Here is a 13,278-nt window from a genome sequence, read left to right as displayed (position 1 = left end):
ATTTCTGTTTCTACATTTTATCTTATCTCTTATATATTTGTTTGTTTTTATATTTGTATTGTATTGCACCAATCACCACATCAAATTCCTTGTGTGTGTTAACAAACTTGGCAATAAACCCTTTTCTGATTCTGATTCTGATTCTGATTCTGATTCTGATTCTGAATTGGTTTCCTTTAAAGGCAGTGTTTTTTTTTATTTCCTGTGACAGAGATGCAGTGCAGGACGGTGACTGGTCACAGCAGGGTGAGGACGGCCACACAGATCAGTTCAGCCCCGTGGAGCCGGCTCTAGAGGCCACGGAGTTCACCGTGTGTGCCATTGAATCTGAGAAACACCAGGCCTCCATCAAACGTGAAAAGTCCAAACTGGAGGGCAGCGTGGCGATCGAAATGTCTGCACAACCACTTCTGGAGCTAACGCCCATGACAGGTAGCTCTATGATCCGCCTGTACTGTGGCACCGCACGTCATGAAGATGTGTCAGCGCGGCTGTTCTGCCCTGTGTAGGTGTCTCTAAAAGCTACTGGCAGCCACTAGTATCTTGCTGACGTACCGGTGACTCAAGTTGTTCTGTCTTTGTCATAGCTGTCCGTGTACATCTAAAATACTATCCTTTTTCCCCTCTGTCTGGGATTCAGTGAACAGTAAGGAGTTGGAGTCATACCAGTCTGACGAGATGGAGGAAGAGGATGAGACAGAGGATGAGGAGCCCCCGATACCTCCTAAACCTGTAGCTCCAGACAGCATGTTCATCTTCAAGGCTTCTAACCCGTAAGATGCTATACATAATGATGAAGCAGCACATTTAATGAAGAGTTTTCTTTCTCTTTTGTTGTAGTTTTTGCATCCAAAAAATCACCAATGACTAGTAAACCCCATATTCTTTGTTGCACTACAGTATCAGGAGGATTTGTCACTATGTGGTCACGATGCGCTATTTTGAGATGACCATCCTCCTCGTGATCGTGGCCAGCAGCATTGCGCTGGCGGCCGAGGACCCCGTGTGCACCAATTCAGACAGAAACAAGGTGAGCTCAGCGTGCACCCTTCCTTGAACTTTTTGAGGTTCGGGTAAGGATTTATAGGTTGTGTTAGGTTGACGTTGCCCTGTTCCCATGAACACTTAGGTTCCACAGCTGTTCGTTGGGGATGAAAGAATGAAAGTGCCGCAGGAACTGAAATAAACGAAATTTGTAAAGTAGAAACCCTGCTTAAATTCTAATCTACGCAGGTCTGATAAGGTACCGTGTAAATGCTACACAAATCTGTTATTAAAATCATTAAAATAAAGTGTAAATGCTACACACAACTGTTATTAAAATCACTAAAACAATGTCAGTGTAAATAATAAACATGCTTTGAGTGAGAGTAACTAACATGTGCTGGGTTGTGATAATGATGTTACGCTAACCACTTGCTGATGAAGTAATCAGCTAATTTGATTAGTGAGGCGACCCTTTGGGTGCTTGCTCATGCAGGCGTCTCCAGGTAGCGTTTTGTCCTCCGTCTCACCCCTCTCCATTCTTTATTGCAGTTACGTAAACCCACGTATACGTCTTTTAGAGCTATTTTTCCCTCACATAGCTTGTGATGTCACGCACTGAGCTTGCTGCGGCTCCTGAAGTTCCACCTCCTCTCCAGCTTCCACCTGTGGGGTCAGAATCTATGAAAGAGCAGGACGATTTATGTTCATCTCCCCCGATATATCCCTAAGGAGTGGAGATTGGTTCAACTGCCACAGCTCCAGGCTTTTATCTGTCAGAGCGTAGTCAATATACAATACTACAGACGAAGTTTTAGCTCAGCGACTGTCAGGTTTGAGTTGTAGTTGACATGACACAGTGTCAGCAACAATGTGTCAGAACACATTTGGTTTCACGCACATGCAAGGTGAGAATCAGTAGCTCTGCTTGGCAAATCGTTGCACAGTTTGTTTTTCACAACTTTTCCCTTTTCGCGGTGTTGTGGAGTGTGGCAGGAGTACGCAGAGCACACATTAGTGCGCTAGGAATCACTTAAATTGATGATAGACCGAAAACAATTGAACCACGCTGAAACAACAACCATTCACCACACACATCACCACCTTTCTTAAAATAATTCAACCAAATCATCCACCCATTTGTGTGGACTTGTAACTGAGAGTGAGAGTGCAGCATCGGAAAAGCCTTCATTTGTAAAAACAAAAACATTTAAATGTGCGGGGACATTTTTCAACATGTTTTTTATATTTTTCAGGTGTTGCGATACTTTGATTACGTCTTCACTGGAGTATTCACTTTTGAAATGATCATAAAGGTGTGTGTGTGTGTGTGAGAGAGACACTTTACTCAAGATTTAGGAGATTTTGCCACTTACTGTACTTAACTGAATTGTTTCCATATTCATTTTCCAGATGATAGACCAGGGTCTTATTCTGCATGACGGCTCCTACTTCCGAGACATGTGGAACTTGCTGGACTTCATTGTAGTGGTGGGGGCTCTGATCGCCTTTGCTCTTACGTGAGTCACTATACAGTGCAGCCTGCCCATGACTAATGGCTGACTCACTGCAGCAGATAACTGTCTTAACATACAGTACCGTTATAAACGACCCTCCCTCAAAGACAAACCAGAGGAAAAGATGGAGTTCTGCGTGACTTTGGGGGTTTACACAGGGCTGGAGCGCGTCATGACTAATATTAAAAAGATATATTGTCACTAATTTATTTCTTTTTTCTTTTATCTTCCCTGGTATGTATGTGGCAGATACCTAACTAATCCTCTTGTGCAGCTTGTTTTATATTGATTTCGCTGTTGTGAATATATCTGTGATCCTTTCTGTGTTGCTCAGAGTATAACTCTCTTTATGCCTGAATTTTTTTCTCTGTTGTTCCTGTGGATTTTATCACTGTTGGGGCTACCAGGAATGTGATGGGGTAAAAATTTCAGTCAAACTCAATGTAAACTCCCATAAACTTCCCACGTCATTCTTTTACCTCCATGCATCTTGATTTCCCAATTTTTTACTGAACATGTTTTTTTTTTTTTTTTTTGTCCGGTTGTTTTTGGTTCACAGAGCTGAGGAGTCTGGCAGACATCAGGAGTGAAATTACAGATAATCGAGCAACCACAGAAATTAGATGACACTTCATTGTTGATTTTTCTTTTATTTGCAGCAATTATGTTCTTCAAAATGAAACGATTATTTCAAACTACATTCTGTCACAGATCAAGCTCGAGTTTAACGCAATTACAAAGTATGGCAAGTAAAAAGCAGAGCAGGCATTGTTAATGGAAATGCATTGCCTCTGTATACACAGGTAGCTAATTTAAGGATATAACATTGCATAAATTAGCAGGAATCTTCCTCCTAAAATTTGCCAGCCTCCAAAGAAACACTCTCAAGTCGAACCTCTGTGTCTCATCATGTACCCCCTTTATACACTGTGGTTGGCATTTTGCTTTCACTGTGTCCTTGTTTATTCCAATCTTTTGTTAAATCTTCTTGTACAATGGCTTTTCTTAGTTTTGTGTTGAAATGTCAACAGTAACAACAAAGGCCGGGACATCAAGACAATAAAATCCCTCCGAGTGTTGAGAGTTCTGCGGCCTCTCAAAACCATCAAGAGGCTTCCTAAACTCAAGGTCTGATGTTAACAAGTGTTTTTTTTGTTTGTTGTTTGTTGTTTAGATGTCTGGCTTATTTTATCCGCTTTGATCATCTCTCTCGCCTTTTCTCCTCCAAAGGCGGTTTTTGACTGTGTGGTCACGTCTCTGAAGAACGTCTTCAACATCCTCATTGTGTATCAGCTCTTTATGTTCATCTTTGCTGTCATCGCCGTGCAGCTCTTTAAGGGGAAGTTCTTCTTTTGCACTGACAGCTCCATGAATACAGAGAAGGAATGTCAGTAAGTAAATATCTGAAGCACTTTCACAGTCTCACACTGATGTTTTGAATAGATATTCGCTGTAAATGTCTGAAAGTCCTCCAACACATTGTCACTCAAAAGTGAGCATATATTGTCACACTATATAATGTTTGAAGTGTCAACATAAAACCTTAGTTTGAACAGTCAAACCCCCTCTTTTTATATGTATTACTTTTAAATGGAGTTATATGATTTTGACAATATATTCTGAAAACCTTCCACAGCTCCCATATCTTCTAGTTAACGCCATGACTGAAAGCAAAGCAGAATAGCTGTCGGCTCTGTTCTGTACGATAAATCTGTTAATTACATTCAAAAATGTGCAGTTGTAGTTGTAACCAAAGCTTCAGTAACTTTTCTTTTCATTAAATGTGTGGCTTTAATCTGTGAATTAAGTGAAATGGTGACCTCTAGTCTGTTCTGTTCCCTACAGAGGCTTCTACATTGACTACAGCAGAGACAAGAAGGAGGTCAAGAGGAGAGAGTGGAGGAGACATGAGTTTCACTTTGACAACGTCTGCTGGGCCCTGCTCACACTTTTCACTGTGTCGACTGGAGAAGGATGGCCTCAGTACGTGCAAATGGAATTTAAAGCTGTTGATTGTCCACACATGCTGACATTGCTATGAAATACCAGCTGATGGATGATGAAATGAATCAATTGGGCACAGAAAAATAGAAGAAAACAGGATCCACTAGAGCCGCAAAGACACAAAAATAGACCATCATCTTTACAGTATGAACGTAGTTACCCATGCAGCCTCCACAAAGAGAATTAAAATACCCAAAACGAGCTTAAAAAAAATTAAACAAGTTTCAAAATGAGACTTAAACTATGATCAAATCAAAATCAACCATAATGAGATGTAAAACGGTTTCAACTAAATGCAAAGCATGCACAACCACACCATAGACTGATTAAAGATAATAATGCGTACACCCACTAGAAGATGCCAAATAAACACAAAGATATACTAAAATGTCACTAATGCTTCTGGGAATCTGGCTCTTTTCTATGAGGGATCATCTGTTTCATCACCTTTTTCTCATCCAGGGTCCTCCAGCACTCTACTGATGTTACAGAGGAGAACATGGGGCCAAGTCGCGGGAACAGAATGGAGATGTCCGTCTTCTACGTGGTCTACTTCGTGGTCTTCCCATTCTTCTTCGTCAACATCTTCGTGGCTCTCATCATCATCACCTTCCAGGAGCAGGGTGACAAGATGATTCAGGAGTGCAGTCTGGAGAAGAATGAGGTGTGGAGCAGTAAAACACTCCTGAACTAACAGATTTCTTTTGCAGTAAAGGATCATCTTTAGCCTTGTTTGTCCAAATTTCTCCCCATCAGAGGGCCTGCATTGATTTTGCAATCAGCGCCAAGCCGATGACCCGCTACATGCCCCAGAACAGACAAACCTTCCAGTACAGACTGTGGCACTTTGTGGCGTCGCCCTCTTTTGAGTACACCGTGCTCATCATGATCGCCCTCAACACTGTTGTTCTCATGATGAAGGTAATTCATTTCAAATCGCAGCTAAACATTCAGCTCTGGAATCACTTCTTTACTTTGGAAAATTAGATTGACTTCCTTCCCGTGTTTTTATTTCATGTGACATTTTAAAATCGGCTCACAGAGACTTGCACCCTCTTGGGGAGGTCACACGGTAAAAGCAGGGGAGTGTTTTGTTGGAAGAAAATCCACCACATGAGCAACTGAAATATGGTGTTGATACATGTGAAAATTTGAGAACACTCCAGGGGGAAAAGACTCGTGTAAACATGGGAAAGAAGATAATCTGCAGATTGGGTCAACGTGTTTTTTACTAGAAGATACTATAAACATGTATTATAGTAATGGAAGTGCATGGAGAGCAACTGTTTCCTGTAATCTAACATTTGAACAGAGTTTTCTCTTTGTAAGACGTATTCAAATGCTGTAAATTCAACTTGATTTCTAACAAGAAGTTCCCAAATGAAAGATTATAATGTCAGACCGGGTTCATCTGTTTGTTTTTTTTTCAGTATCACTCGGCCCCGACAGCTTACGACACAGTGTTAAAACACCTGAACACGGCCTTCACCGTGCTCTTCTCCTTGGAGTGTATACTCAAGATCCTGGCATTTGGTCTCGTGGTGAGTGTGACTGCAAGCAGAAAAGATTTTGAAGCAATTTAGAAACTAAAGTTGCAAATTCTTGCCACTGCTCATCTACAGCTATTGTTTTTTCCCCCTGCAGAACTATTTTCGAGACACGTGGAATATCTTTGATTTCATCACTGTTCTTGGCAGCATCTCGGAAATAATTGTGGATCTGCAGGTAAGACGTAGTGTAGATGGTTCTTTTCTAAAAGAAAAAATGTTGTGACCCACAGGCAGCATCCTTTTCTTTGCAAGGTTCCTCGTACGTTTCAGTCTGTACTTGCACACACAACTTAAGTGCTGTTGTGTTAAATTTGGCCATCTGTGATTTACATCCTGTCTGTCTTGTCTGGCTGCCACGCTCTCCCTCTGTGTCTGTGTCACCCTCTCTAACTGCGTGTGTTCAAGTCGGTGAACACCATCAACATGAGTTTCCTGAAGCTCTTCCGGGCAGCCCGGTTGATCAAGCTGCTGCGGCAGGGCTACACCATCCGCATTCTCCTGTGGACCTTCGTGCAATCATTCAAGGTTCGACATTTTACAATTGAAAGGATGATGAAGTATTTGTGTTAGGGTAAGACGTTATCAGAAGTTTTGATCACGTGTTTTCTGTCTCTTCTCTAACAGGCTCTTCCTTATGTCTGCCTTCTGATCGCCATGCTTTTCTTCATATATGCCATAATTGGAATGCAGGTATAATTTTCCTCTTGGAAAAGTTACTTTTTTGCGGTTAAATGTGATTTTTATGAATTCTGTTGCATGCCATTGTAGTCACAGATGTATTTTTTTCCCTAACTTCCATCAGGTTACTCATCAAGCATAGGTGTTCATGTTGCCTAGTGACAGAGGTGACAGCGGCTAACAACTCTCAACGAGCCTCAAAATCATACAAACTTACTTCCAAATGCCCTCAAACTCAATGCTGCTCTTGCATGCATCCCCAGGTTCACAAGTATATCAGACTAACAGCTGTATAGACACACATTCCCCCATGTATTAACTTTTGTTAAGGATGGTGGTTATGTTTATGTGAAATGAGAAACTGAGAGTTGAGTCCAAACCAAACCAAAAGGGAAGGAAAAAAGTTATAACGTTTGTGTTTGCCAATAAAAAGGGATAATTTATTCTTCAGGACAAATTAGTTTACATAGTTGATTTGTATTTGGGAAAACTGAAATGTAAACAAAATAAGCATTTATCTGTGATTAGTGCAAAAGGTGAAAAAATCAATTTGATTATACCATCTCTCTTTATGATTCTCTAGCGAGGTAATACTTGGATAAAACAAATCAACATAAGAGATGATATATTTTGAAATGATGTGTTATACTACTAGTTCGTACTGACTTTTCCAACATTTTGGTATGCAGGATGCAAACAATTGCCTAATCCACAACTTGCAAAAATTGCCTGGACGGCGTGCCACTTCAGAAAAATGTTCAAGCCTCAGTTTCAAGACTTGAAAGTAGGGACAGCGTGCAACCTATCGTTGTCATCATTCTCATTCTCTTGGTATCATGGTCCAGGTCTCCTGTTTAACCTGGTAATAACTGTCCTGACCAGCATACTGTTACAGTCCATTACCAGAGTAGTTGTCACCACCATGATGGGTGGCCACTCATCACATGGGGCCACTTGAAGCAGGTTATGTGACTATTGTGACCAGGTTAAAGTAGCTAAGTCACTTTTCAAGGTGGCAGACTACTTACTAATGATGACGGCTGTGCTAGTATGTACTTTGAAAACAGCCAAACTCTCCTTGAAAAAGAGCCATTTTAGACACCTTATGTGAATCCATTTGACTAGAATAAGTTACCAAACACTGTGAAAGAGTCAATAGTGTGCACAGGTTTAAGAAAGAAATGTGATCAAACTTATGCTTTAATGTTTTCCACAGATTGTAAATGTATCTGTATTGTGATTTGTACAAGTATTTTGTCTATTTTAATTGTTATCCGTTTTTCTTTATGATGCTCTGAGGTTTTATTGGACATTTTGTGATATGTTTGCCATGTGGACCCTGGAGAATTAGCACCTGCTTGACCTGTAAAAATAACAAATTCACTGAAGCGGCCTGTTTTCTTCAGGTGTTTGGAAACATCAAGCTGAATGATGAGAGTCACATCAATCAGCACAACAATTTCAAGACCTTTTTCAGTGCACTGATGCTTCTGTTCAGGTGAGCTTCTTCTAATCGTGTGGACAAAGCTGCTATTTCAGAGAAGTCTGTTTTAATGCTTGTTTTTTGTGAGGGAGGCTGACTGTTTCTTTTGTGATTGAACCTCAAGGAGCGCTACGGGGGAGTCCTGGCAGGAGATTATGCTCTCCTGTCTGTCTGGACAGGAATGTGAGCCAGATCCCTCCATCGCCCCCCTCACCATGTCTCCAGACCATGAAGGAGGATGTGGGACCGACTTTGCTTACTGCTACTTTGTCTCCTTCATTTTCTTCAGCTCATTCCTGGTCAGACATTAAAAAAAAATCTATATATATCAAATATTAATAATATAATATTATATATATATATACCGTATTTTCTGGACTATAAGCCGCACCTGTATATAAGCCGCATCTGCTCTATTTAAAAAAAAAAAAAGATATGCAAGCCGCAGATATTTATGTTGTTAGATTAGATATTTACTACATGTACAGAAGGATTTTGAACTGTAAATGATGTACATGTTTGTACCTAAATAGATCCTTTCCTAACAGTGTCTTTTAACACAGCAGCAACTTTGCTGATTAAAACGGGACAGAACCAAGAGAAAATAACCGGTATTTATTTATCTATTTATCTGTTTGAAATCTGCTTCTACCTACTTCTATCTGTTAAAGAAGAAGTAGCGTATTTTTCTTTGCATTTATTTTGTCTTAGTTTTGATTCTGATTCCGGTTAGAGCGCCCCGAGCGGTGGAAGAAAAATCCACAGAATAGCCGTACCTTTGTATAAGCCGCATGGTTGAAAACCTATGAAAAAAGTAGCGGCTTATAGTCCAGAAAAAACGGTATATATATATATATATATATATATATATATATATATATATATATATATATATATATATATATATATATATATATATATATATATATATATATATATATATATATATATATATATATATATATATATATATATATATATATATATATATAAAAATGCATTCCCTCAACATCTATTCATCTTACTTAAATTGTCTTTGCAGATTGTCTTGCACACTACCTCTCCTCTCAGAGCTGTATCTTTGTCCATTTAGATGCTGAATCTGTTTGTGGCTGTGATTATGGATAATTTTGAGTACTTGACACGAGACTCCTCAATCCTTGGTCCCCATCACTTGGATGAGTTTGTCCGTATTTGGGGGGAGTATGATCGACTGGCGTGGTGAGCCTTGACCTCTTTTATACTGCATGCATGTCAGTTTTTGACTGACCTCAACGTTCATTCCGTCCTTATCCAGCAGGGGGCGGCCAAAGAGCGTGAAATGATAACTCCTAACTTTCCGTGCAGAGAGCGATCATGTAGAGCTCAGTTCAACATTAAAATAACCCAGCATGCTAAAAGCAAACGCTTGTAAAGGACAATTAAAATCCCCTTTTTCATTAATCCCACTCTACTTTCTGTCTCCACTGTTTTCCCTCTGAAGTGGGCGTATTCACTACACGGCTATGTATGAGACGCTGACACACATGTCACCTCCCCTGGGCCTGGGGAAGAAATGTCCCGCTAAGATTGCCTACAAGGTAAGGGCAACCTGATCACTTCCGTGTTCTTATAAACAACAGGACCAGATAGACTGACAGTTGGAATGAAAAAAGTAATAGGAGATTATTTATTGTAAAAGGAGGCTGGCTCATTTTAGTGAATATGTTTGATCTATTTTTTCATTTCATTTTCATTTCATTTTTATTTATTCCATATCATGGAAATAGTTCACATATGTTCCATTCCATGATGGAAAAGGGGCAAGAAGAAGAAAGCCTTATACCAAGCCCCTTTCTCAAAAAAAATAAAACAATTCGTATGAAGATGGTCTGTCCATCTGTTCAACAATCACTACTTATATAATACCAAAAAAAAGAAATAATGAAAAAACAAAACAAAAAAATAAGAAAACATACACACTAACTCACCAACAATATAAAAACAAAAACAACAAAATATATTGGTCCGTGTATCTTTTGGTCATTGGATTTTTCCATCATGAGTGGGAATCAAAAAACAAAAAACGATTGGTTTATTTGATTTTCCTTTTAAAACAAAAAACAAATATTGAATTACACTGCATTTTTTCTTTTTCTGTGTTAATATGATTTAACAAAGATTCAAAATACGCTTTTATTTTCGTTTTCTATTTCATATAAGAAAAATGAAATCACTAGTAAACAGGAACGAAAAACGAACCAAAAACAACCGTTTATTCATATTCAGTGCAGTGTTTGGCGGGTGTGCTTGTGAGAACTGGGGTCCCTGGAGGTCCTGGAGAGCCAATGTCCCCGTAGCGCGAGGTGTCCCCGGCGAGCTGCAGTGTTTGGCGGGCTGTCTGTGAGTGTCCTGGGGTCCCTGGAGGTCCTGGAGAGCACAAGTCCCCGTACCGGGAGCTGTCCCCGGTCCTGGCCGGGATCAGTGCAGTGTTTGGCGGGCTGGGTGTGAGTGTCTGGGGTCTCTGGGTGCCTGGGTCCTGGTCCCGGGACTCGTGGGTCCCTGGGTCGGGTCCCGGGACTCGTGGGTCCCTGGGTCGGGTCCCGGGACTCGTGGGTCCCTGGGTCGGGTCCCGGGACTCGTGGGTCCCTGGGTCCTGGCCACTTTCGCCCGATTTTCAGACACTTTGGCCGGCTTTCGGCTTCCTTCGGGCCCGCCTGTGCGGCGCTGCTCCCCCCGACCACCGGGGGGTTTGCAGCGCATCCCTCTCGGTAGCGAGACCGAGTCGACCCGTCCGCCCCAGGTGTCCCCCCACGGAGCCTCGCCGCCGCCGGGCAGGCCGACCTCCGATCCACCAGCAACGGGACTCGGGTCTCGGCAGCCCCGTGCGGGGAGACCTCGGGAGCGGCCGGAACCTCGCCCCGCCTCGACGCACCGTTTTCTGGGCGGGCGGGTGGGTCCGCTCGGGCTGGGGGTGACCGGCAATCCAGGGCCCGGTTCAGCCGTCTGCGGCGTGGTAGGGTTTGAGAAACATTGTTTTTCCCGGAGGACTAACACCACCGCCAGAGCGGCAGCCGACGTCGGAGGTCGGCCTGCCCGGCGGCGGCGGGGCTCCGTGGGGGGACCCCTGGGGCGGACGGGTCGACTCGGTCTCGCTACCGAGAGGGATGCGCTGCAAACCCCCCGGTGGTCGGGGGGAGCAGCGCCGCACAGGCGGGCCCGAAGGAAGCCGAAAGCCGGCCAAAGTGTCTGAAAATCGGGCGAAAGTGGCCAGGACCCAGGGACCCACGAGTCCCGGGACCCGACCCAGGGACCCACGAGTCCCGGGACCCGACCCAGGGACCCACGAGTCCCGGGACCCGACCCAGGGACCCACGAGTCCCGGGACCCGACCCAGGGACCCACGAGTCCCGGGACCAGGACCCAGGCACCCAGAGACCCCAGACACTCACACCCAGCCCGCCAAACACTGCACTGATCCCGGCCAAGACCGGGACCACGTCCCGGTACGGGGGGTAGGCTACTTGGGCGTTCCCTTTGCCTCCTGGACCTCCAGGGACCCCGGTTCTCACAAGCACACCGGCCAAACACTGCACTGATCCCGGCCAGGACCGGGGACAGCTCCCGGTACGGGGACTTGTGCTCTCCAGGACCTCCAGGGACCCCAGGACACTCACAGACAGCCCGCCAAACACTGCAGCTCGCCGGGGACACCTCGCGCTACGGGGACATTGGCTCTCCAGGACCTCCAGGGACCCCAGTTCTCACAAGCACACCCGCCAAACACTGCACTGAATATGAATAAACGGTTGTTTTTGGTTCGTTTTTCGTTCCTGTTTACTAGTGATGTCATTTTTCTTATATGAAATAGAAAACGAAAATAAAAGCGTATTTTGAATCTTTGTTAAATCATATTAACACAGAAAAAGAAAAAATGCAGTGTAATTCAATATTTGTTTTTTGTTTTAAAAGGAAAATCAAATAAACCAATCGTTTTTTGTTTTTTGATTCCCACTCATGATGGAAAAATCCAATGACCAAAAGATACACGGACCTATATTTTACCCGTTAAATTCATATTGTCTAATTGTGTGGTCTTTATACAATTTCTTGAACTGTTGAATATTTTTACAATCTTTTAAATCAGTTGTTAAGGAGTTCCATAATTTTACACCACATACGGAAATACACATTTGTTTTAAAGTGGTGCGTGCAAACGGATGTTTAAAATCAAATTTCCTCCTATGGTTCTTATCTTCTGAACTAAACACAACAGCTGATATAAGTTGATTTTTTTTTTTGTTTTTTTTTTTTATAGTCAGTTTTAAAGTTAAAACATAGCTTAAGTTTAGATTAAGCAAGCTTACCACATAAAAAAAGTGTAAAATTATAATACTTTGACTTTGTATAAACATACAATGTTTATGTGTGTGCTTTAAAATGTTGTTGGAAGCATGGTCCGAAATTGCATTTCACATTGGAGGGGCAATAATCAGAATAGGTCTCTCAAGAGCAAATGCTGAGGGGGAAACTGCCATTTGAAGTCTCTGGCTTTCTTCCTGACTCTAATCCTTCCACCTTTGTCGATGCATCAGAACAGTTTATCTCTAAGAAAACATGCAAGTTTTTTTTTTTTTCCATACCGTGTTTATGTTTTTAAAATTGTAAATCTGAAATAGCTCCAAATTTCCTCAAAAGATCAACACTCTCCTCTGTTCTGTGTTCATTTTTCCTGATGACGCCACTCTGTTCTTTGATATGACTGGAGACTCGCTGTGTGTGTTGCTGGACTACGAAAATCGACTGGAAGTCTCTTGCACCTGTTATTTGAACTTATATAAATGAGAGAGAAACACACGTATACATCTCACATGGTGGCAGGAGAAGCAACACTCCCTAACTGAGATAAAGTAAATTAATTAGTTTTAGTGCGCTCAATGCAGCAGGTCTCTCATACTCTAAAAGTCCACAACGCCATGAAACCAAAGTTACTTCATGTTTCAATCTGGACCATATTTGTCTTATTCATGTCAAATATTGTTATTTTTAAATAAATATGGAAACTTCAGAGTGGCATGGCCAT

At 42.2% G+C, this 13,278-nt stretch overlaps 1 protein-coding gene across 1 annotated transcript in view; it reads left to right on the top strand.

Annotated features, from left to right (window-relative positions):
• The window catches only part of LOC133452776 (voltage-dependent R-type calcium channel subunit alpha-1E-like), a 74,067-nt gene that overhangs the window by 48,252 nt on the left and 12,537 nt on the right, over positions 1-13,278 (top strand). The window contains exons 19-36 of the mRNA XM_061732401.1: positions 212-432; positions 641-773; positions 901-1,030; positions 2,241-2,300; positions 2,398-2,504; positions 3,533-3,629; positions 3,732-3,892; positions 4,347-4,484; positions 4,968-5,169; positions 5,262-5,426; positions 5,936-6,046; positions 6,150-6,230; positions 6,461-6,580; positions 6,680-6,745; positions 8,140-8,231; positions 8,341-8,515; positions 9,310-9,437; positions 9,700-9,796. Of these exons, the coding sequence (XP_061588385.1) occupies positions 212-432; positions 641-773; positions 901-1,030; positions 2,241-2,300; positions 2,398-2,504; positions 3,533-3,629; positions 3,732-3,892; positions 4,347-4,484; positions 4,968-5,169; positions 5,262-5,426; positions 5,936-6,046; positions 6,150-6,230; positions 6,461-6,580; positions 6,680-6,745; positions 8,140-8,231; positions 8,341-8,515; positions 9,310-9,437; positions 9,700-9,796 (2,284 nt within the window). The remainder of the gene's footprint in view (positions 1-211; positions 433-640; positions 774-900; positions 1,031-2,240; positions 2,301-2,397; positions 2,505-3,532; positions 3,630-3,731; positions 3,893-4,346; positions 4,485-4,967; positions 5,170-5,261; positions 5,427-5,935; positions 6,047-6,149; positions 6,231-6,460; positions 6,581-6,679; positions 6,746-8,139; positions 8,232-8,340; positions 8,516-9,309; positions 9,438-9,699; positions 9,797-13,278) is intronic.

The sequence above is a fragment of the Cololabis saira genome, chromosome 10, assembly GCF_033807715.1.
Source record: "Cololabis saira isolate AMF1-May2022 chromosome 10, fColSai1.1, whole genome shotgun sequence".
Classification (NCBI taxonomy): domain Eukaryota; kingdom Metazoa; phylum Chordata; class Actinopteri; order Beloniformes; family Belonidae; genus Cololabis; species Cololabis saira.
Note: the sequence above shows the minus strand (reverse complement) of the source record. Positions and strands in the feature narration are given on the sequence as shown.